The sequence below is a fragment of the Misgurnus anguillicaudatus genome, chromosome 10 (genome assembly GCF_027580225.2).
Source record: "Misgurnus anguillicaudatus chromosome 10, ASM2758022v2, whole genome shotgun sequence".
NCBI classification, from domain to species: Eukaryota; Metazoa; Chordata; class Actinopteri; order Cypriniformes; family Cobitidae; genus Misgurnus; species Misgurnus anguillicaudatus.
Genome location: NC_073346.2, coordinates 2,628,862 through 2,655,030, shown reverse-complemented (window position 1 = coordinate 2,655,030; position 26,169 = coordinate 2,628,862). Strand labels below are relative to the sequence as shown.

The window sequence follows — 26,169 nt, the reverse complement described above, 5'->3', positions numbered from 1 at the left end:
CACCAAACGATGCGCCATTTATGTGAACGGGAAGGACTGGCGTATGCACGCAAAATTGAAATTTGGCGTATATGTTTTGCACGATAATCACAGTGCTTGCTATTCATACGCATTTGATGATAATAGGTTGATTAGATAAATTAATGTGTATCTATAAAGTATGAAAACGATTGAATCAGTATTTTGGCTAAATTAAGATGGATCATTTCAAGATCATTTTTAGTCATTTAGATTTTGTCATCATTACAGAAAAAGCTTATTCTATCTATAACAACTTACATTATATCATGTGTGTTTCTTGAATATATATTGAAATATATGCAAGTAAAAAAGTACAAAATAAAATCGTTCAGCTCATGGGGAGTGAACAAAAAGACGTTAAAGTCTCTCCGCAATAACGCAGACGAGTCGACAGATGATCATCATGTTTAAAATGTTTCACCCAGAAATTAATAATGAAAACTTGAACATCTAAATGCCCAGGTAAGAGTCAAGTGTTCAGTCAGTTCACAAAAAAGGAAAAAGCCAACGGCATTGGCTGCAGCTTCCTCATCCACGGGGCGGATGCTGCAGATACACAAAGAAAAAAACTATAAAGGTTTTAATGCTGGTAAAAAAATCAATTATGGCATTTTATATTTGTGTTGATCAGTTAAAGTTATTTTAATCTTTAATACTGCATCTGCAGACAATCTGCAGACAATCTGACGACGCTATCATTCTATTATCTCAGTTTCACTTTCTCACGCATTCACTGTAGCCAGACCCGGATTAACACAGTGAAGTGCCCCCAATATATTTAATTGATTTATTTATTCATTCATTCATTCATTCCTTTAAACTAGTCATTCAGGGCTTCAGACTAACGTTTTTGTTATTAGGAGCACTGTAGCCCCTGACTGAAAATTTTAGGAGCGCTAGCAGAAAATTTAGGGCACACCTTAAATAAGCCTGCAATGCAATTTTTGACATTTTCCCAAAATAACTGCATTACTGAAAAATACTAAATAGACTTAACTATGCAGTTGCTGCACATGTCATCGTATGCACACTTAATGAAACTTTCAGAATAGGAAGTTATGAACCAAAGATTCATACAACCCCCTTAACTAAGATACATATAGGCTACAATAAGTTATATCTAGATAGCATACTTTAATGAGATGAGTGCCAGGGCAGAAGTTTACATGCTTGTATCCTTCACACGTTTCTCATCTTTTATCTAGTTTTCCTTGGGCACTGATGTAGACCTTTATTCTCGTCTATAATGTATTTAGTGTTAATGTAGGCTAAATGTTGTCCCGCTCTCTTTATCTTTCATCGCTGTAATGTTTAACCGGCGCGTCTCCTCGCAGTTCTGAGCGCGTCTCCTCGCAGTTCTAAGTGAGATGTGTTGACTTTACCAGGGCTGTGTAGATCCATCGGTAAAATCAACCGAGCGCATGGTGACATAAAACGATATACGCGATTACGCGTCATGCAATTGAGCGGTTAAAACCCAATCGCGCATTCCGTAGTGCCCGCACATGCTCGAGTACTTGTAAAAACATTTTGGCCGCAGTCTGGAGACCTCGGTGCCCCCCATTGCCTGGGGCACTCGCCCAATATTGACAATCCAGCCTTGGCTGTAGCCTGTGATTTAACGAAATGACCCTCTTAACTCTTAGCAATTTATTTGGCCTTCATTATACATGATGTGAAAAACAAGAAGGTCATAGCTAGTTTCATTAATTTAACGTAAAAGCGCCGTGGTTGCATTCATGCGGTTGGCTTCTCAGTGCGGTAATACAGGATTGCGTTAATTAGTAGGTCCTGGGCGGGGCGGCTGGTTTCGGGTGTTCTGTCGGGGTCTGTTCCCTTCCCTTTGGTGTGGCGTTTTTGTCACGGTATGTTTTTATATGTTTATAGAGACTGGAGATTTGAATGGTTTATGCTGAACAGACAGTGGTTTGGTGTATTCTGTGGTACAGTTTGTTGGATGTTTCGTGCTTTCCCTGGTTTTCTATTGTGGTGTTTTTTGTAACCTGTTTTGGTGATTGTTGTGTGGACATTCCTAACAATATAGCACACACCCATGATGTGAAGTGCCACCCATATACAAACAGGCTGGGGCATACCAACCTGCACGCATGCAACACAACAACCGTAGAACAAACACGCAGGCCACATACAAGGCAAAAAGAAATAACAGAACATAGAAAAACTATGAAATATTTAATAAATGGTATAGTATAATACATGAAAGTATTACTTTTTAAAATGAAGTGAATTATACTGTAAAAATAATTGACTTACCATTAAAGGACAATAAAGATACATTACATACATGCACACAAACACATCTCAGTAGCCAAGCCATTAAAACATTTAATATATTATAGATAATAAACGTAATGCTATAAAAACACCAGACTAAAGGGAAATACAGAAAACATAATTCACCGCCATGTGTGAAACCCTGTTAGACTGACACCTAGTGGTGACTGTTTTCTTGGCACAGCTGTGCTCGTGGATCTTTCAATGCAAACCACGCAACCCAAGTCCCAAAACTCGCATGCACAGAACAGGATGAACGCACGCGCGCCGCCCGACCCACAAACGCGCATCCTCCCCCCCGCGTGCACAAATTGCAAAACAACTACACGAAATATGCCAACCGAATTCACAAACATGTCTCCGCCTGCACAAATCGATGCACATTCACGTAAATACCAAAATTCGCAGACACAAAATCAAAGACATCTGTTTGGTTCATTCATTGATGGTTGTTTGCATTTGGCTCACAAAATGCTCCAAACGGCGAAATGAAAGTCCCAACACACAAATGAACAGAACGGGACCAACGCACGCGCGTCACCCGATCCACAAACGCACACCTCCCTTTTTGCACGCGCAAATTATGATATTTGAATGCACAATATAACATTTGTATTTGTACATTTGTACAAATCGATACACGTTCATTCAAATTCTGAATTCACATATTCAAATCTAAAGACATTTGTTCGTGGATAGTAAAATACATTTGTAACATGCATCCAATTCACAGATAAATGTGCATGTATTTGTTAATCATTTTGAGCCTAATTTCTTTCCATAAGTTTGCAGCCCTGTTTTACATAGAACCGTTGCACTCCTAATCACAAGTGTCCAGCACTACAGGCTAGAACCAAGAACCAGTTAAAGCCATTTTTTTTTTACAATTTAACATATAACAACATGATATATATATACTTGCTATAAACCATTGTGGTTAGTTTTGGTTGGAATTTGGTCATTTTGACACCCAGAACATTTTTAGCATGTCCGAAATCAATGTACACAAAATTAAAGGCCCAACTCACAGATTACATGTGGTCACAAAAGACACATTTGAGACACAGTACTACTGGGTGTAAACATTAACCTGCCTCAGCTGTCTAGAAGGGATCTCTATAGACATTATTATACAACAGTTCTTTCTGGTTCTCGAATCTGAGCTATACGATATTGTGCTGATAACAGCACTGTAACCGCTTCACCTTTCGTATTATTCCGCCACCTAGTGAATGGAGGTCCTAAGCAGGCTCATCTCTGAATGGAAAAACACAGACGCGCTGTTTTTAAACACTCTCCGTGTGTCTCATTAGTTTACTAGCTCATAAATCAGTCTGTGAATCCCCAATCAGAAGTTATTAATAAAGTTAATGGGAGAAATGTCTTGTCACATCGTGTGGACGATTAACACTTGGAAAGAGGAATATAGACACTCGTTTTTTTCTGGAGCTATATTTCTTATCAGAACGCAAAAACACCGTGGAACTGCAGGTAAGCACCGCAGCTTTTAAATGTGGACATTGATCATTTACTTTATCGTGACGTGACTATTAAAACATGTTATGAGATATCGCACCTGGTATATTTATAAGCAGCATGCAAAAACATATCTCTGACACTTATAAAAAAACTTTTGTATAGTACTGACAAGAACAAAGTTTAATAATAATAATCGAGTGCTCGTATCGCGTTAAGAATAAATGAGAAAGCAATAGTAACGTTATACAAGTAGTTTTATTAAATTTTACCTCGCGCCAAAACAATAACAACACAAAAGACACTAAATATGAATAAAAAAACAAGTACTAGTTTGATCATGACACCAAATACTGCTGATTTGATATCATTTTGACGATCATAAACAAACAAGGCCAACATGAGAGCCAGGGTATCTCTGTCAGAAATGTAGCCCAGAGAGGGCGGTGGTCAGCGGGGTGAGTGAACACTGATGTCCGCTCATGCTTTGGTTCTCATTCGTACCGAATCTCACTAAGCAAACGTTCAAACAGGCGCTATCTTTACTAATCGACTGTAGATTTAAATATAATAGATATATATTCTCTACTGAACTAATCTTAAAACTACACTTTGTGACCAAGAAACGGTAATATAAAGTAACGGCTTTTTCGTCCATTGAGTTGTTATGAGCTTCAAAGCAGCCGAAAGTGTTACCTGTCATTCTGGCGGCCCTCAAATCCGTGGCGGAAGTAGTAGTTCTCAAACAAAGAGGCTTTTAAAATAACTCCGTTGTTGTTTTCTAGTTTTCGTTTTTCAAACGTGTGCCGTCGAACTGTTGTATAAAAGCAATATCGCTCTCGGAGTCGTGTAATATAGCTCTATATCATCACTGCTTTGATTGTCTCCGGCACTCGGCCTACGGCCTCGTGCCTCTGGCCTAATCACAGCCGTGATGATATAGAGCTATATCACACTCCTACTCGAGCAATATTGCTTAAGTAGCAGGTTTAAATAGAGAATTTGACATGGTCGTTGTTCTTCTCTATTTTCTTATTTTGTATGCTTAATTAATTGCTCTTTAATTCACTTTTTTGTCATGGTCTCGTTTCTGTTCTTCTTTCTACTGTTCTGTTCTTCGGTCTGTTTAGCGTTTCAGTGTGGAGAGCATCTCCACCGCCATCCAGAATGGTTTTCGGCAAACTTTTGGGAATGGGGTCGAGACAAAACAGGTGGCTATATTTCTTTTCCTCTACTCATACTAAACTTGTCAGCTATAGTAGGGTGTGTGGTATAAATTTAGGGTTGGTTTTCCGGACAGGGCTTATCCTAGTCTCAGACTAAAATGCATGTTTGAGCTGCTGTTATTTCAAAAACATCTTTCTTGCCCTGACATATATCAGTGCCATAGTTTTGTCTCAAGATGCACACCTGTTGTTAAAGGCAGGATAGGCAGGAATCATCTAAAAAACCTTTTACAAATTTGTTTAAACTGTCTTTATATACCAATACATAAGTAAAATGTAAGTACTCTGAAAAAGAGAGTATAATCGAGTGTCTGTAGACCTCTCACGACTGTTTTAAACACAGCTCATTTTTCCATTCACTCCACCCCCTCCCTTCTGGGTTTACCTCAGACGAGTGGAGAGAAAGGAGGGTGGTGCATGTAGTAGTAACATCATGTCACAATCACATGTAATAATACACCTAACTTTATCACTATGAATATAAACAAAAACGATAGCTTTAAGTACTCACTATTAAGCTAGCATAATGATACTGGTAAAGTTTAAAATATATTTTGTTTGATTCGGTAACAAACGAGCAAGTTATATTTATAAGACAAAGCTTAAAACAGATTGCAAGTTTTTTTTATTACCATCAGTTACACTGTGATGAAGGTGAATTTCGTGGAGGATTTGTGGAAGAACGTCCGTGTATAGGACAACTCACACACCACACGTGGCTTAGTCAGACAGAGTGCCTACTTCAAGAAGCAAAATATGCGTTAGCAGCCTATGTTAATCGTTAACGATTTGGGACAAATATGATGTTATTTAATTTTAACCTATGTGAGTGGTGCTCTGTGGTGCGGCAGGGATTTGAGCAGCGTCCAGAGTCACAGCGGAGAGACGTAGTGTGTGTACATTAATAGAAAAGAATGTATTTGATTCTTAGATACATGGCGCAACACGGCACGGTGTGTGACCCCCTTTAGAGTAAACAGTACAAACTAAATACAATACCGGTCGAAAGTTTGGAATCAGTTGACTGAAATGTTTACCATAATCTTTAAAATTGAAGGTGTGTTTAAATGCTTGAACTTACTTAAAAATATGATTTAGACTGAATGTTAAAGAGAAGGCTGGCAATAAGAGCCCAGAATAGATGTGAACTTCTTCAATATTCTTTAAAATTCATATTCAAGAAGAATATTCTTGATAAAATGCCATGAGAAAGATTTAGCTAATTCTAGGCAAAGGTTACTACACTTTAGATGATAAAATATAGCAGAGGTTTGATTTGGTTTAAATGCTGTTAGTTATCTGCCTGTTGCCACAAGATCTGCTGATTCTGTAGCCGTCTTTATGAATCAGCTTAAACCCCAAAACTCTTCATCAAACACCTCACTTACTAATACAGAGTTCAATATTTTTTTATTTTCTGTTCTAAAAAGCAAACAAACAAACATTTGGCAGTGTATACTGTTAGACTTGATGAGTTTTAGTGCACTTATGTATTGATGTTCTTGTTTTGTTCTAATTGGGTCTATTGTTACCTCATTGTAAGTAAAACTAAATGTAACACGCAAAGTTACAAAAATGCACTGCATACCACCACGCACACTTATCACACACGTCCAAATGTGCGGGTTTGTGTACGCGGGGGTAGGTAGTCAGTAGTGATGCACCGATGTATTGGATGCGAATATTTATCGGCCAATTTTTGATGAATTTAAAGCCATCGTCATATCGGCAATAGCACGAGAAATGCAGATACCTATTGTTTATTAATTAACTGCTAAAAGAAATCCATTATATGTAAAAAATGAGTTCATGTTGTTAATAAAATAAATGCTGAATAGCAAAAAACACCTTTGAAGGTTGTCATGCTGTCTTATTATATTTGTTTTAGCTTAATTTGTGCCTCTCTTATTATGCTGGTCAGTTGAATGTTAATTAGATCCAATCCATGTTCAGTAAAAATTATTTGATGCAGAAATAAACTAGCTAATAGACCAACTGTATAGTATTGTATACAAGTGTTTAATATCGGTATCGGCCAGAAGTTGTCTGTTTAAATCGGTATTGGTATCGGCCCAAAAAATCCTATCGTTGCATCCCTAGTAGTCAGCATGCATGTGACAACATTTTTTGTAACTTTGTGCGATATTTGCCATCCTCCAACCTTGAGATGCTGGCTGAAACCGAAATCGCATACTTACTGAGTAGGTACTAAATTTCACTGAGTACATACTTAACGAGCGCTAAGACAGTACGTAGGTTTGCGTTAGTATGGACAGCATCCGCCATGTTGACGTTATCATGTCACCTATAATGTAGTAGACTTGTTCGAGTTCATGCGGAACCACAGTACCGACAGGAGGACGACATCACAATATCGCGAGAGCGACTCGAAATCAGACTTCTCCATACGATTTCGGGAATTGCTCTCACAGAACATTAAGGTCATCCACCTGTTGGTTCTTACAGCAGTGCATGAACTCGAACAAACCTAATAACAGACATGAAAACATGTGCGTTTGTATGAGGGACAGGTAGGGCTGTGCAAAAAATCCCCTGCGATTCTCATGTGTGTTTCATCAGTAAAGCCGGTTCCATGATTATAAATAAATCGCCATCAGCTGCTTTTAGATAGAGCGGCATTTACTACACAGAGCCGTAGTTCACAGAGAAGCTAGGCAAAATCGAGGAATATCGATTCCAATAATCTATGCGATTTTGCCTAGCTTCTTTGTGAACTACGGCACTGTGTTACATACTATAATATTCAAAAACGCCCAAACAGCCAAGCATTGGGAGACCAAACCTTAGCACAGAAAACCAAACAAAATCATATCACACAATTTTTTTGGTAACCAAAATTACCGACAATGTAGTTATCTATTCTTTTGTTAGAAACTTGTAGGTAGCTAAAAATGTCATGATCAGCTGTGTTTGTCTAACCCCTACAATCTCATCTTTTGTTCAGTATGTAACAACAGTCATCCCATACAAGAAAAAGGATGGGCCTCCTTCAGTCCAAGACCTTCAGATTTTTACCAAAAGTATGAGGAAGTGCATTTCAAATTAATACCATAATGTTCTCTCTACAGTGTTTCTTCACTTAATCTTAACATTTTATTGTTAATATTTGCTTTAATGCAGTTTTAGAAGCCATGAGAGACAACAGTGACAAAGTTCCAAGTCTCCTCACAGACTACATACTCAAAGGTAACAACTGAAAATGATCTTAAAGGAACAGTTCACCCAAAATGTAAATTCTGATATCAAATTTTCACCTTAATATAAAAATTACCCGAGACCCGATGCCGCTAATATTATACCCGACCCGTGTCCGAGGCACACGTGAAATTTTAGACACGAACCCGATCGGGTCTCGGGTTGGACCTTGGGTTTTCGGATTTAAGTGGAACCGTGAAGACCTCTGCCTTTTATCAGACCTCAACCTTTTGTTACCATAGTAACACATAGTATTTCACTACTGAGTGAGGAAACTAGCAGTAACATAATGTAACAAATCCCCTGTGTTACTAGCATCGAAAGGGTTTATGATAAAAGAGACGCTCACGTTCACGAAATACTCGCAAGACACTCACTTGACACTAAACTCTGATTACACATGAGATTAAGCGAGTATTTGGTAAACATGAGCATCTCTTTATCATAAACCTCTTTAAAGCGTCTACAACAGACACTTATAATGCACATAAGTTTACATGACACGCCACACACAATGAGCTAAATTTATGTTGTGACGAGCTTCACATTGTGCACTCTCGAAAAATAAGTCACCTGTAAATTTATTTAAAAGTGAAAAACTGAAACATCACTTTTAGATAAGTATTCAGACCTTTTAATCATTACTTACTTGAAGGACCTTTGGCAGCAATTAAAGCTTCAAGTCTTTTTGGGTATGACACAACATGCTTTGCACTCCTGAATTAGGGAATTTTTTGCCATTCTTCTTTGCCATTCCTCTTAACCTCAGTCAGGTTGGATGGGGACTGTTGGTTGACAGACATTTTCAGGTCTCTCCTGAGATGTTCAATAGGGTTCAAGTCAGTCAACACTAGGGGCCCGATTTTAACGATCTACGCACATGGTCTAAAGCGCACAGCACAAGTGCACTTAAGGCGTGTCCGAATCCACTTTTGCTAGTTTAACGACAGGAAAACTTGTATATATGCGTCTGGTGCACAGTCTAAAAGGGTTGTTCCTATTCTCGTAATGAGTAATGGGTGTGTTTTGGGCGTAATGTGCAATAAACCAATGAGAGTCTCATCTCCCATCACCTTTTACTCTTTCGCCGCCATTGACGAGATATCTCGTCAATTAAGAGAAAACGCTTTCCCGCCAATGACGAGATTTTCCGTCTTTCCGCAATTCCGCAACTTATACAACCCGGAAGTAGCGCCTCACGTGAAAGAGAAAGAACTCCGTGTATGTTTTGAAGATCGCTCTGCATCTGATCTCTATCAAAAGTCCTTCACAAAAATGGAATTATCTCAGCTTTTTGCTCAAAATTGGGTGTTTTTGAAGAAACCTACCCATGTTTGAGAGGTGATTACGAGGGAACTAATGAAGGTAAGACGAAACGATTTTTTTTGTTTGAAAGGGTCTGTTCTTTCATCTGATATATTGTTTGTTTATATATTTAAAGAAGAACATTTTCTGAAAGGCATTAAACTTTTGTGAAAATCATGAAAAATGCTGGCGCTGGCTGGCAACTTTTTTAAAAAACGCTGGCGGGTAAAGAGTTAAAAGCCAGTTTCACTCGCGAATGCGCCCTATTTACATGGCAGAGCTTGTAAGCGAAAAACTGTAAGCAGAGGAAGAAAACCACAAGTTTAATATTGATGTCAAAATTCTGTTGTGTTTTTAAATGGATACTTTTGTTATTAAAGCTTTGGTTCTCTTTAATTAAGTTAAATCAGGGTTTTAATTGCTGATAAAGTATGATGCATGATCACTGTGATCTCAAAACGTTTTTATACGAATGATTTACAAATATGCAAAAAAAAAAAAAAGGTTTGCATAAGTAAAAGTACTTTATATTGGTAACAAACAGGAGATAAAGAATTTACAAACCATTTCAGCACTGGGACAGCACCATGAGTGTTTTGAAAAATATTACTTAAAAATGGTTCTCATCTCACCATATCCAGAGGTACAATGTCATCATATACAATAAATCCGTTGGGTAGCATAAAAAACATTTCTAAATAAATGCAACTTTTTAAAAGCAAAAAAATAATACCAGACTAAAGGTGAAGCAGCTCTTCTGTCAGCTGATATCAGCTTCACGCCTTCTAAAGTGCTGTAAACTGTCATCATTTACGTCCAAGAGACTCAACAATAATCTATAACATTTTAATTCTTACATTTTTTATATTTAAAAACGTTTGTGTTCTACTGCACATCCATGTGTGTGATAAGCAAATGCGCATTCTCGTCTTGATTATAGGCGCATATTTCTAATGCGCTCTTTAAATGACAAAAACAATATTACACCATTGACTTTAGTCCAGGTTTTAGTTGGTCAATGGCAAAGTTTATTTCTGTTGCCTCAAAATAGCAATGCACCAACATTGGGCCTGAACACACCTGATTTTATGCCAGGACACCCATGGGCGCACAAATGGGCGCAAATGCATTTGCTATTTAAACAACGTGACACTGACGTGAAAATGATAACTGTGTCGGGCTAAAAGTAGCAAAAAACACTTGCGCCGTGCATTGCACTGCCTGCACCGGGTGTATGATAGGGTCAATTCACATGTCATTCCCGTGTTGTCTTGGCTGTGTGCTTAGGATCATTGTCATATTGGAAGGTGAATCGGACACAAAAATGGCTGTGGTTAAGTAATGTGACTTCATGTGATCCTAATGAATAACTAATAAGTGTATGTACTATAAAACATTTGTATTTCAGGTGTTATAAATAATATTACTTTTACTTTTATTCCGCAGTACTTTGCCCCACCTAGAGTGAGAAGAGGCACTTCTGTCGTCTTATTGCAAAACAAGAGTTCCTAGAGGGATTGAATTCACTGTGAAACTCCAGATTTTATATTCCCACTGCTAAACAATACATGATGTGTTTTATTTACACAACAAGACTTGCATTTATGTGTGTGACCCCGGCATTCTGCATGTTTACCACACATGGCAGTATTCTGTTCAATCGCATAATGGTTTGCTGTCTGTGTGAAATGGGAAAAAAAATAAAAGGTTAAGTTTTGTTTTTGCTACATTAGAGTAACCAAACAAAATTCCAAAAAACTGACTGTTTTTGAGCAGGCTGGTGGGAAATGCGAGCAATGTTTAGATCACACCACAGTCTTGACACATTTCAGGGAACAACCTAGTTCAGTCGCTGCATAGTAAACAAATAACTTATTTAACTAAAAATCACACACATCACTAGCAGCGTGATTCCTGTTAGAAAGAGACATGGGTTCAAGCATCAGTATGATCTGAAACATTCTCTTTTTATTCTTTTATATGACCAAGGGCTATTGCAGTTTTAACCCTATGGGTTGTTTTCTTGTTTCTGTAACATGAGTGCACTTACTGATGTCTCTTTAATGTTGTTGACATAAAAAACTGATGCCTCATTCCACTACGTGTTTACTCATTCCCAACAGAGAAATCTACACTTTAAGAAAGGATGTGTTCATTTTTTTTTTACACATTTTTTGTCCCATATTGTGTTGAAAATAAAACAAATTGTGTTAAAAGTAACACAAAATGTGGTGTTTCAATAATAACACAAAGATGTGTGGATTCAGGGACAACACATTTAGTGTGTTGTCCCTAAACTAACACTGATCTTGTTTTTAACGCATCCATTCTAAGAGTGTACTTGTAAAATTTCATTTATTTTCTTTCTAGGTTTAAGTAGATAAGATTATTAAAATGAATTAATTTCTATGAAAAACAGTTCACTCAAAATGTATGATTTTTGTGAATATTTACATTGTTTCAAATCCATCTGACTATCTTCCATAGATTACAAAAGGAGAAATTTGACAATCTTTATCCAACTATTTTATTGCAAACTCATGCACACTTGATATGGTTGAACCTACAGAACCCTTAAGGGGGAAAATAATGTGTTTTGTTTTTAGATTCGCAGTGCGGCACTTCTCGTCTGCTGTGCGACCCCCTTTAGGTGTATTGCTCTTTTTGGTCACTGTAAAAATGTGATCCTGCCTAATGAGATTAGAAGCATCAAAGTTTGATTTTACTTATTTGTTTTCAACCATTGACATGATTTTACTCTGTCAATATTAAAAATTTTAAGTTTATGTGTTCACACAATGTGCTTTACATTATGTAGGATGATTTTTTTGTAAATCACAAAAAAATGACTTTAGCTGGGTTTTTACATATCACTGCACATACAACTGAGATTCCTGAAGAAAAATGTTGTGTTACGCAAGAAGGGTGCCTTCTTAAATATCATGCAAGTGTTTGTGTATAAAAGGTCATACCTTGAGGCACATTTTTGTCTTATTAAACAAATCTAAATGCTGAAGGATTTACATTATGGTACCGGTGACTGAATGTTTTAAAGCAATTTCTGCTTGTGTGCCTGGTAATTAATTTCCCATATTTTGAGAGTAATGAGTTGGACAACTATCAATGATGTTAATTAATAGGTTTATAGGTTTGATTTATGTCATTTACAATGTTTGTTTTGTCTTTTTTGACCATTTATTGGTAATATTTCTAACTTTTGACTGTATGAAATGTTTGAACTATGGCACGGATGGTTCTTGCTTTTATTTATTTAACCTTTTCTAAACAAAAAAGTAAAATGTATTTTTTTAACACCATTTTGTGTTTATTTCTGCTTTTCTATCTCAAAAATGTATTTGATCAATAGAGCATACTATAGAAGGGAGGTCTGTGTACTTTTCTGTTCATTAATTTTCTTTTTTTAACAAATAAATGAAAACCAAAAAGTGTGCTTTTCTCTTCTATTGGTTTTGAAACTGGTGAAAATAAACTAAATGCAGCGCCGTGAAAAGCTTTACTCAAAAAAAGGTTCTGATCTCACCATATCCACAGGTACAAAGTCTTTGTAAGTTGCTTTGTAAGCGCCTGCTAAATGTATAGGTAAAATACAAAGATTTTCCTTTAGTTTTTTTATAATTGGAAATCAAATAATCAGTCTACAACATTTTTTTCACTTTTACAAAAAAGCAAAATTCGATTCTTGCATTTATTTGCGTTGACGCAGAAGATTTAGATGACCATTATGTCCCGCAGTTAAAGTGCCCTTATTACGCATGCTTTTCCACAAGTTAAATATGTCTATGAGTTTGAATATAGGAACTCAGAAATACTCAAACCAAGATAATCGAGATGAAAGGGACTCTTCTTTCCAACTTGGGGAGACAATAGGGCTCATTTACATCTCATTTAGCTAAGCCATACCCCCTGTAAAGCCGTTTTGAGATGTTCTAGCATGATATGTAGTATTTTATGACCAAATAACAACATGCAAAAATAAACATGACTCTTTTTACCTTTGTGGGGATCACAAGTCGAATCCAGTCTGTTTCAGATTATCCAATGACCATTTTTGTCCACAAATGCGTATAATCCGTGAAATATACACTCAAAAAAATGGTTTGTTCCTTCAACACAATTGAATTAAGGAAAACTTTTCCACAAAAATAGTAGGATGGTAGGATGACCCGAAGGTGCAAAATGCTTTCAGGTTGTCCTACTAGTTTAAATTAAACAGGTAGGATGACCTGAAGGTGCTAAATGCTTTCAGGTTGTCCTACTAGTTTAAGTTAAACAGGTAGGATGACCTGAAAGTGCAAAATGCTTTCAGGTTGTCCTTATAGTTAAAATTAAACAAGTAGGATTACCTGAAGGTTCAAAATGCTTTCGGGTTGCCTTACTAGTTTAAATTAAACAGGTAGGATGACTTGAAGGTGCAAAATGCTTTCGGGTTGTCCTACTAGTTTAAATTAAACAGGTAGAATGACGTAAAAGTGCAAAATGCTTTTGGGTTGTCCTACTAGTTTAAACTAACCAGGTAGGATGACCTGAAGGTGCACAATGCTGTCAGGTTGTCCTGCTAGTATAAATTAAACAGGTAGGATGACCTGAAGGTGCAAAATGCTTTCAGGTTGTCCTACTAGTTTAAATTAAACAGGTAGGATGACCTGAAGGTGCAAAATGCTTTCAGGTTGTCCTACTAGTTTAAATTAAACAAGTAGGATTACCTGAAGGTGCAAAATGCTTTCAGGTTGTCCTACTAGTTTAAGTTAAACAGGTAGGATGACCTGAAAGTGCAAAATGCTTTCAGGTTGTCCTTATAGTTAAAATTAAACAAGTAGGATTACCTGAAGGTTCAAAATGCTTTCGGGTTGCCTTACTAGTTTAAATTAAACAGGTAGGATGACTTGAAGGTGCAAAATGCTTTCGGGTTGTCCTACTAGTTTAAATTAAACAGGTAGAATGACGTAAAAGTGCAAAATGCTTTTGGGTTGTCCTACTAGTTTAAACTAACCAGGTAGGATGACCTGAAGGTGCACAATGCTGTCAGGTTGTCCTGCTAGTATAAATTAAACAGGTAGGATGACCTGAAGGTGCAAAATGCTTTCAGGTTGTCCTACTAGTTTAAATTAAACAGGTAGGATGACCTGAAGGTGCAAAATGCTTTCAGGTTGTCCTACTAGTTTAAATTAAACAAGTAGGATTACCTGAAGGTGCAAAATGCTTTCAGGTTGTCCTACTAGTTTAAGTTAAACAGGTAGGATGACCTGAAAGTGCAAAATGCTTTCAGGTTGTCCTTATAGTTAAAATTAAACAAGTAGGATTACCTGAAGGTTCAAAATGCTTTCGGGTTGCCTTACTAGTTTAAATTAAACAGGTAGGATGACTTGAAGGTGCAAAATGCTTTCGGGTTGTCCTACTAGTTTAAATTAAACAGGTAGAATGACGTAAAAGTGCAAAATGCTTTTGGGTTGTCCTACTAGTTTAAACTAACCAGGTAGGATGACCTGAAGGTGCACAATGCTGTCAGGTTGTCCTGCTAGTATAAATTAAACAGGTAGGATGACCTGAAGGTGCAAAATGCTTTCAGGTTGTCCTACTAGTTTAAATTAAACAGGTAGGATGATCTGAAAGTGCAAAATGTTTTCAGATTGTCCTACTAGTATAAATTAAACAGGTAGGATGATGTAAAGGTGCAAAATGCTTTCGGGTTGTCCTACTAGTTTAAATTAAACAGGTAGGATGACGTGAAAGTGCAAAAGGCTTTCGGGTTGTCCTACTAGTTTAAATTAAACAGGTAGGATGACCTGAAGGTGCAAAAATGCTTTCAGATTGTCCTATTAGTATAAATTAAAGAGGTAGGATGACCTGACTGTACAAAATGCTGTCAGATTGTCCAACTAGTTTAAATTAAACGGGTAGGATGACCTGACTGTACAAAATGCTGTCAGGTTGTCCTACTAGTATAAATTAAAGAGGTAGGATGACCTCTTTAATTCCTACTAGTATAAATTAAACGGGTAGGATGACCTGACTGTAGAAAATGCTGTCAGGTTGTCCTACTAGTAAATTAAAGAGGTAGGATGACCTGACTGTACAAAATGCTGTCAGGTTATTCTACTAGTATAAATAAAAGAGGTAGGATGACCTGACTGTACAAAATGCTGTCAGGTTATTCTACTAGTATAAATAAAAGAGGTAGGATGACCTGACTGTACAAAATGCTGTCAGATTGTCCTACTAGTATAAATTAAACGGGTAGGATGACCTGACTGGACAAAATGCTGTCAGGTTATCCTACTAGTATAAATTAAAGAGGTAGGATGACCTGACTGTACTAAATGCTGTCAGATTGTCCTACTTGTATAAATTAAACATGTAGGATGACCTGACTGTACAAAATGCTGTCAGGTTATCCTACTAGTATAAATTAAACGGGTAGGATGACCTAACTGTACAAAATGCTGTCAGATTGTCCTACTAGTATAAATGAAACGGGTAGGATGACCTGACTGTACAAAATGCTGTCAGATTGTCCTACTAGTATAAATTAAACGGGTAGGATGACCTGACTGGACAAAATGCTGTCAGGTTATCCTACTAGTATAAATGAAAGAGGTAGGATGACCTGACTGTACTAAATGCTGTCAGATTGTCCTACTTGTATAAATTAAACATGTAGGATGACCTGACTGTACAAAATGCTGTCAGATTGTCCTACTAGTATAAATTAAACGGGTAGGATGACCTGACTGGACAAAATGCTGTCAGGTTATCCTACTAGTATAAATTAAAGAGGTAGGATGACCTGACTGTACTAAATGCTGTCAGATTGTCCTACTTGTATAAATTAAACATGTAGGATGACCTGACTGTACAAAATGCTGTCAGGTTATCCTACTAGTATAAATAAAACGGGTAGGATGACCTGACTGTACAAAATGCTGTCAGATTGTCCTACTAGTATAAATTAAAGAGGTAGGATGACCTGACTGTACAAAATGCTGTCAGGTTAATGGTAAATGGACTGCATTTATATAGCGCTTTCATAGACCAATGGCTATACAAAGCGCTTTACAATTTTTCCTCACATTCACCCTTTCACTCACACATTCATACACCGACTATTGTACTACTATTATTAATTAAACAGGTAGGATGCTAATAAGCTAACTAAATTTAAAGAAAACATAAACACATTGCAACAATATTCAAACCCAACAATACTCAAAACATAAATATAAAATAGACTTTATCTATATAAGGATACATGTTAAAACAATCCGATATAGCGTGTATAATAGCTGTTAGGTAGATGTTTACTATTTTTGGCAAAACCTCTGTTGCAAACCTCCATTTACCTGAATAAAATAAATTTTACTTTGAAAATTATGCGCTGTCACGTTAACATCAGCTGTTCGTTTACATAAGACTCCATCTACGTTGTCCTACTAGTTTAAATTAAACAGGTAGGATGACCTGAAGGTGCAAAAGGCTTTCAGATTGTCCTACTAGTTAAAATTAAACGGGTAGGATGACCTGAAGGTGCAAAATGCTTTCAGGTTGTCCTACTAGTTTAAATTAAACAGGTAGGGTGACCTGAAAGTGCAAAATGCTCTCAGATTGCCCTACTAGTATAAATTAAACAGGTAGGATGACCTGAAGGTGCAAAAGGCTTTCAGATTGTCCTACTAGTTTAAATTAAACAGGTAGGATGACCTGAAGGTGCAAAATGCTTTCAGGTTGTCCTACTAGTTTAAAATAAACAGGTAGGATGACCTGAAGGTGCAAAATGCTGTCAGATTGTCCTACTAGTATAAATTAAACGTGTAGGGTGACCTGACTGTACAAAATTCTGTCAGGTTATCCTAGTAGTATAAATTAAACGGGTAGGATGACCTGACTGTACAAAATGCTGTCAGATTGTCCTACTAGTATAAATTAAACGGGTAGGATTACCTGACTGTACAAAATGCTGTCAGATTGTCATACTAGTATAAATTAAACGGGTAGGATGACCTGACTGTACAAAATGCTGTCAGGTTATCCTACTAGTTTAAAATAAACAGGAATGATGACCTAAAAGTGCAAAATGCTTTCAGATTGTCCTACTAGTATAAATTAAACAGGTAGGATGACCTGAATGTGCAAAATGCTTTCAGATTGTCCTACTAGTATAAATTAAACAGGTAGGATGACCTGAAAGTGCAAAATGCTTTCAGGTTGTCCTACTAGTTTAAATTAAACAGGTAGGATGATCTGAAAGTGCAAAATGCTTTCAGATTGTCCTACTGGTTTAAATTAAACAGGTAGGATGATCTGAAAGTGCAAAATGCTTTCAGATTGTCCTACTAGTTTAAATTAAACAGGTAGGATGACCTGAAGGTGCAAAATGCTTTCAGGTTGTCCTACTAGTTTAAATTAAACAGGTAGGGTGACCTGAAAGTGCAAAATGCTTTCAGATTGCCCTACTAGTATAAATTAAACAGGTAGGATGACCTGAAGGTGCAAAATGCTTTCAGGTTGTCCTACTAGTTTAAATAAAACAGGTAGGATGACCTGAAAGTGGAAAATCCTTTCAGATTGTCCTACTAGTATAGATTTAAAATGTAGGATGACCCACTCAAAAAAATGGTTTGTTCCTTCAACATAATTGAATTAAGGAAAACTTTTCCCTGAAATTAGTTTTGGCTTGTACATCAACAATACAATAAGTTAATTTAAACAAATAATCTTTTGTTGCACCAACTTAATAAATATATTTTCATTGGTCATAAAAATATCTTGTTCAATAAGCTTAATTCAGTTAAGGAAAACTTTTCCACGCAATTAGTTCTGGTCAAAGACAAAACAAGTTCATTCAAGCAAAAAAGTCTAGTTAAACCAATTGTCAGTTTCTATATAATACTAATTAGCATAAGCACACGTTAGTGTGCTAACGACACATTGGATGAACATGTCAGAAGAGATTGATCTTCAAACAGGCATTAACACAGTTAAAGAAGTATCTACGTCACATCCACAGCTTAACCACAAGCACCACTCTTCTGCACGATGGTAACCAAACAATTTGTAAAAATATAACCCAAACTCTTCTAAATCAATAAGATAAACCAACATTAAACACTATAAAGTCTTTCTCTTTACCAAAAAATGCATAAAATAACACTTAATTTAAAAAATTACTCTCCAAAAGCAGTTGCATGCAAAGCATGCTGGGAAATACAGCAGATTGTCCTACTAGTATAGATTTAAACTGTAGGATGACCCACAAAAAAATGGTTTGTTCCTTCAACATAATTGAATTAAGAAAAACTTTTCCACGAAATAAGTAGGATGGTAGGATGACCCGAAGGTGCAAAATGCTTTCAGGTTGTCCTACTAGTTTAAATTAAACAGGTAGGATGACGTGAAATTGCAAAATGCTTTTGGGTTGTCCTACTAGTTTAAATTAAACAGGTAGGATGATCCAAAAGTGCAAAATGCTTTCAGATTGTCCTACTAGTATAGGTTTAAAATGTAGGATGACCTGAAGGTGCAAAAAGCTTTCAGATTGCCCTACTAGTATAAATTAAACAGGTAGGATACGCACAACCGGCGCAACGTCATAGAATGTCTCTGAACAGGTTCACGCCCACTTTTGGGGGAAATCGCACTAGACGTTCCATTGACTTACATTCAAAATAGCGGAACAAAGCAACCTTCGTACACAGCCGGCAGGCGTAAATAACTTATGAAATCACTCAGATTAAACACGTTGAGTAATTATCTGTCCACCCTGCCTGCCATAGAGCGCGAAAGATACATTAACATATTTAATTTGGTCAATACAAAAACATGTCTCCCTCATTCTCCCAGCATCAAATTTGTGTAACAACGCTCCCTATTGGCCAGAGGTGTCTTACCCGGACATTAAACACGTACCTCATCAAGTCAACAGGGAAGCAAGTGAATGATTTTACTTCGTATTTGAAAGTTACTTCGTATTTATTTATTATGTCTTTATATTTAGAGTAATGAGTGCACTTTTCCGTCCAGCCATACAACTAACTGGCTTAGCGATATTTCCAGCAATCACTGGATGGCGTTGTTACACAAATTTGACGCTGTGACAATGAAAGGGACATGTTTTTATATTGACCAAATTAAATGTGTTAATGTATCTTTCGCGCTTTATGGCAGGCAGGATGGACAGATAAATACTCGACATGTTTAATCTGAGTGATTTCATAAGTTATTTACGCCTGCCGGCTGTGTATAAACGTTGCTTTGTTCCGCTATTTTGAATGGAAGCCAATGGAAGCGCTGCTTTTTTATCCCCCGAAAAGGGGCGGTGACGAAATTTACAGTCAAGTTCCCAGATGTGCCGGTAGTCCGTATGACCTGAAGGTGCAAAATGCTTTCAAGTTGTCCTACTAGTTTAAATTAAACAGGTAGGGTGACCTGAAAGTGCAAAATGCTTTCAGATTGCCCTACTAGTATAAATTAAACAGGTAGGATGACCTGAAGGTGCAAAAGGCTTTCAGATTGTCCTACTAGTTTAAATTAAACAGGTAGGATGACCTGAAGGTGCAAAATGCTTTCAGGTTGTCCTACTAGTTTAAATTAAACAGGTAGGGTGACCTGAAAGTGCAAAATGCTTTCAGATTGTCCTACTAGTTTAAATGAAACAGGTAAGATGACCTGATTGTACAAAATGCTGTCAGGTTATCCTAGTAGTATAAATTAAACGGGTAGGATGACCTGACTGTACAAAATGCTGTCAGGTTATCCTACTAGTATAAATTAAAGAGGTAGGATGACCTGACTGTACAAAATGCTGTCAGGTTATCCTACTAGTATAAATTAAACGGGTAGGATAACCTGACAGCATTTTGTACAGTCGGTCATACTACCCGTTTAATTTATACTAGTAGGATAACCTGACAGCATTACCTGACTGTACAAAATGCTGTCAGGTTATCCTACTAGTATAAATTAAACGGGTAGTATTACCTGACTGTACAAAATGCTGTCAGATTGTCCTACTAATATAAATTAAACAGGTAGGATGACCTGACTGTACAAAATGCTGTCAGGTTATCCTACTAGTATAAATTAAACGGGTAGTATGACCTGACTGTACAAAATGCTGTCAGGTTATCCTACTAGTATAAATTAAACGGGTAGGATGACCCGACTGTACAAAATGCTGTCAGGTTATCCTACTAATATAAATTAAACGGGTAGGATGACCCGACTGTACAAAATGCTGTCAGGTTGTCCTACTAATATAAATTAAACGGGTAGGATGACCTGACTGTACAAAATGCTGTCAGATTGTCCTACTAGTATAAATTAAACGTGTAGGATGACCTGACTGTACAAAATGCTGTCAGATTGTCCTACTAGTATAAATTAAACGTGTAGGATGACCTGACTGTACAAAATGCTGTCAAGTTATCCTACTAGTATAAATTAAACGGGTAGGATGACCTGACTGTACAAAATGCTGTCAGATTGTCCTACTAGTATAAATTAAACGGGTAGGATGACCTGACTGTACAAAATGCTGTCAGGTTATCCTACTATTATAAATTAAAGAGTTAGGATGACTTGAAAGTGCAAAATGCTTTCAGGTTGTCCTACTAGTTTAAATTAAACAGGTAGGATGATCTGAAAGTGCAAAATGCTTTCAGATTGTCCTACTGGTTTAAATTAAACAGGTAGGATGATCTGAAAGTGCAAAATGCTTTCAGATTGTCCTACTAGTATAGGTTCAAAATGTAGGATGACCTGAAGGTGCAAAAGGCTTTCAGGTTGTCCTACTAGTTTAAATTAAACAGGTAGGGTGACCTGAAAGTGCAAAATGCTTTCAGATTGCCCTACTAGTATAAATTAAACAGTTAGGATGACCTGAAGGTGCAAAATGCTTTCAGGTTGTCCTACTAGTTTAAATTAAACAGGAATGATGACCTGAAAGTGGAAAATCCTTTCAGATTGTCCTACTAGTATAGATTTAAAATGTAGGATGACCCACTCAAAAAAATGGTTTGTTCCTTCAACATAATTGAATTAAGGAAAACTTTTCCCTGAAATTAGTTTTGGCTTATACATCAACAATACAATAAGTTAATTTAAACAAATAATCTTTTGTTGCACCAACTTAATAAATATATTTTCATTGGTCATAAAAATATCTTGTTCAATAAGCTTAATTCAGTTAAGGAAAACTTTTCCACGCAATTAATTCTGGTCAAAGACAAAACAAGTTCATTCAAGCAAAAAAGTCTAGTTAAACCAATTGTCAGTTTCTATATAATACGTATTAGTGTGCTAACGACACATTGGATGAACATGTCAGAAGAGATTGATCTTCAAACAGGCATTAACACAGTTAAAGAAGTATCTACGTCACATCCACAGCTTAACCACAAGCACGACTCTTCTGCACGATGGTAACCAAACAATTTGTAAAAATATAACCCAAACTCTTCTAAATCAATAAGATAAACCAACATTAAACACTATAAAGTCTTTCTCTTTACCAAAAAATGCATAAAATAACACTTAATTAAAAAAATTACTCTCCAAAGGCAGTTGCATGCAAAGCATGCTGGGAAATACAGCAGATTGTCCTACTAGTATAGATTTAAACTGTAGGATGACCCACTCAAAAAAAATGGTTTGTTCCTTCAACATAATTGAATTAAGAAAAACTTTTCCACGAAATAAGTAGGATGGTAGGATGACCCGAAGGTGCGAAATGCTTTCAGGTTGTCCTACTAGTTTAAATTAAACAGGTAGAATGACGTGAAAGTGCAAAATGCTTTCGGGTTGTCCTAGTAGTTTAAATTAAACAGGTAGGATGATCCAAAAGTGCAAAATGCTTTCAGATTGTCCTACTAGTATAGGTTTAAAATGTAGGATGACCTGAAGGTGCAAAAAGCTTTCAGATTGTCCTACTAGTTTAAATTAAACAGGTAGGATGACCTGAAGGTGCAAAATGCTTTCAGGTTGTCCTACTAGTTTAAATTAAACAGGTAGGGTGACCTGAAAGTGCAAAATGCTTTCAGATTGCCCTACTAATATAAATTAAACAGGTAGGATGACCTGAAGGTGCAAAATGCTTTCAGGTTGTCCTACTAGTTTAAATTAAACAGGTAGGGTGACCTGAAAGTGCAAAATGCTTTCAGATTGCCCTACTAGTATAAATTAAACAGGTAGGATGACCTGAAGGTGCAAAAGGCTTTCAGATTGTCCTACTAGTTTAAATTAAACAGGTAGGATGACCTGAAGGTGCAAAATGCTTTCAGGTTGTCCTACTAGTTTAAATTAAACAGGTAGGGTGACCTGAAAGTGCAAAATGCTTTCAGATTGCCCTACTAGTATAAATTAAACAGGTAGGATGACCTGAAGGTGCAAAATGCTGTCAGATTGTCCTACTAGTATAAATTAAACGTGTAGGATGACCAGATTGTACAAAATGCTGTCAGGTTATCCTAGTAGTATAAATTAAACGGGTAGGATGACCTGACTGTACAAAATGCTGTCAGATTGTCCTACTAGTATAAATTAAACGGGTAGGATGACCTGACGGTACAAAATGCTGTCAGGTTATCCTACTAGTATAAATTAAACGGGTAGGATGACCTGACTGTACAAAATGCTGTCAGATTGTCCTACTAGTATAAATTAAACGGTTAGGATGACCTGACTGTACAAAATGCTGTCAGATTGTCCTACTAGTATAAATTAAACGGGTAGGATGACCTGACGGTACAAAATGCTGTCAGGTTATCCTACTAGTATAAATTAAACGAGTTAGGATGACATGACTGTACAAAATGTTGTCAGATTGTCCTACTAGTATAAATTAAACGTGTAGGATGACCTGACTGTACAAAATGCTGTCAGGTTATCCTACTTGTATAAATTAAACGGGTAGGATGACCTGACGGTACAAAATGCTGTCAGGTTATCCTACTAGTATAAATTAAACGGGTAGGATGACCTGACTGTACAAAATGCTGTCAGATTGTCCTACTAGTATAAATTAAACGTGTAGGATGACCTGACTGTACAAAATGCTGTCAGATTGTCCTACTAGTATAAATTAAACGGGTAGGATGACCTGACGGTACAAAATGCTGTCAGGTTATCCTACTAGTATAAATTAAACGAGTTAGGATGACCTGACTGTACAAAATGTTGTCAGATTGTCCTACTAGTATAAATTAAAGAGGTAGGATTACCTGACTGTACAAAATGCTGTCAGGTTATCCTACTAGTATAAATTAAACGGGTAGGATGACCCGACTGTACAAAATGCTGTCAGGTTATCCTACTAGTATAAATTAAACGGGTAGGATGACCTGACTGTACAAAATGCTGTCAGGTTATCCTACTAGTATAAATTAAACGGGTAGGATGCTAATAAGCTAACTAAATTTAAAGAAAACATAAACACATTACAACAATATTCAAACCCAACAATACTCAAAACATAAATATAAAATAGACATTACCTACACTGTAAAAAAATTCCGTAGAAATTTGCAGCTGGGTTGCCGGTAACTTACCGTAGATTTAAATTTAGTATTTATTATTTATTATTTACTGGCAACATTTTGTTCAAAGTTAAATGAACATTAAACATTTACAAGTCTTTGTCTTTACAGAATAAAACTAGAAAAACAGCATCAACCAAACATTCTGGGAAACAAAATCTGAAGCAAAAAACTGATAAAGGTTGATGATGATTTCTGGTTCCCAGAATGCTTTGCATGAGGCTGTTATTGTATAGTTTTATTCTGTAAAGATAAAGACTTGTTAATATTTAAAATTTATTTAACTTTGAACAAACTCTTGCCAGTAAATAACATAAATTTAAATCTACGGTAATTTACCGGCAACCCAGCTGCAATACCATTGTAATTTCTACGGATTTTTTTTTACAGTGGGACACATGTTAAAACAATCCGATATAGCGTGTATAATAGCTGGTAGGTAGATGTTTACTATTTTTGGCAAAACCTCCGTTGCAAACCTCCATTTACCTGAATAAAATAAATTTTACTTTGAAAATGATGCGCTGTCACGTTAACATCAGCTGTTCGTTTACATAAGACTCCATCTACGTTGTCCTACTAGTTTAAAATAAACAGGAATGATGACCTGAAAGTGCAAAATGGTTTCAGATTGTCCTACTAGTATAAATTAAACAGGTAGGATGACCTGAATGTGCAAAATGCTTTCAGATTGTCCTACTAGTATAAATTAAACAGGTAGGATGACCTGAAAGTGCAAAATGCTTTCAGGTTGTCCTACTAGTTTAAATCAAACAGGTAGGATGATCTGAAAGTGCAAAATGCTTTCAGATTGTCCTACTAGTTTAAATTAAACAGGTAGGGTGACCTGAAAGTGCAAAATGCTTTTAAGATTGCTCTACTAGTATAAATTAAACAGGTAGGATGACCTGAAGGTGCAAAATGCTTTCAGGTTGTCCTACTAGTTTAAATTAAACAGGTAGGGTGACCTGAAAGTGCAAAATGCTTTTAAGATTGCTCTACTAGTATAAATTAAACAGGTAGGATGACCTGAAGGTGCAAAATGCTTTCAGGTTGTCCTACTAGTTTAAATTAAACAGGTAGGGTGACCTGAAAGTGCAAAATGCTTTCAGATTGCCCTACTAGTATAAATTAAACAGGTAGGATGACCTGAAGGTGCAAAAGGCTTTCAGATTGTCCTACTAGTTTAAATTAAACAGGTAGGATGACCTGAAGGTGCAAAATGCTTTCAGGTTGTCCTACTAGTTTAAATTAAACAGGTAGGGTGACCTGAAAGTGCAAAATGCTTTCAGATTGCCCTACTAGTATAAATTAAACGTGTAGGATGACCTGACTGTACAAAATGCTGTCAGGTTATCCTAGTAGTATAAATTAAACGAGTTAGGATGACCTGACTGTACAAAATGTTGTCAGATTGTCCTACTAATATAAATTAAACGTGTAGGATGACCTGACTGTACAAAATGCTGTCAGGTTATCCTACTAGTATAAATTAAACGGGTAGGATGACCTGACTGTACAAAATGCTGTCAGATTGTCCTACTAGTATAAATTAAACAGGTAGGATGACCTGACTGTACAAAATGCTGTCAGGTTATCCTACTAGTATAAATTAAAGAGGTAGGATGACCTGACTGTACAAAATGCTGTCAGGTTATCCTACTAGTATAAATTAAACGGGTAGGATGACCTGACTGTACAAAATGCTGTCAGATTGTCCTACTAGTATAAATTAAACAGGTAGGATGACCTGACTGTACAAAATGCTGTCAGGTTATCCTACTAGTATAAATTAAAGAGGTAGGATGACCTGACTGTACAAAATGCTGTCAGGTTATCCTACTAGTATAAATTAAACGGGTAGGATGACCCGACTGTACAAAATGCTGTCAGGTTATCCTACTAATATAAATTAAACGGGTAGGATGACCTGACTGTACAAAATGCTGTCAGATTGTATTAGTATAAATTAAACGTGTAGGATGACCTGACTTTACAAAATGCTGTCAAGTTATCCTACTAGTATAAATTAAACGGGTAGGATGACCTGACTGTACAAAATGCTGTCAGATTGTCCTACTAGT

At 36.6% G+C, this 26,169-nt stretch overlaps 2 protein-coding genes across 4 annotated transcripts in view; one reads left to right on the top strand and one right to left on the bottom strand.

Annotated features, from left to right (window-relative positions):
• Positions 1–11,637, top strand: part of fez2a (fasciculation and elongation protein zeta 2a) — a 35,549-nt gene extending 23,912 nt beyond the window's left edge. Inside the window, exons 6-9 of one of the 3 annotated variants that reach the window (XM_055209510.2) lie at positions 4,923–5,003; positions 7,984–8,059; positions 8,160–8,225; positions 10,986–11,637. In XM_055209510.2, the coding sequence (XP_055065485.2) occupies positions 4,923–5,003; positions 7,984–8,059; positions 8,160–8,225; positions 10,986–11,002 (240 nt within the window). In that variant the 3' untranslated portion in view covers positions 11,003–11,637. The remainder of the gene's footprint in view (positions 1–4,922; positions 5,004–7,983; positions 8,060–8,159; positions 8,226–10,985) is intronic. The other 2 variants (XM_055209511.2, XM_055209512.2) reach the window with 2 other exon arrangements.
• cnih4 (cornichon family member 4) overlaps positions 1–26,169 on the bottom strand; it is a 185,448-nt gene that overhangs the window by 33,942 nt on the left and 125,337 nt on the right. The gene's annotated exons all lie outside the window — the stretch shown is intronic.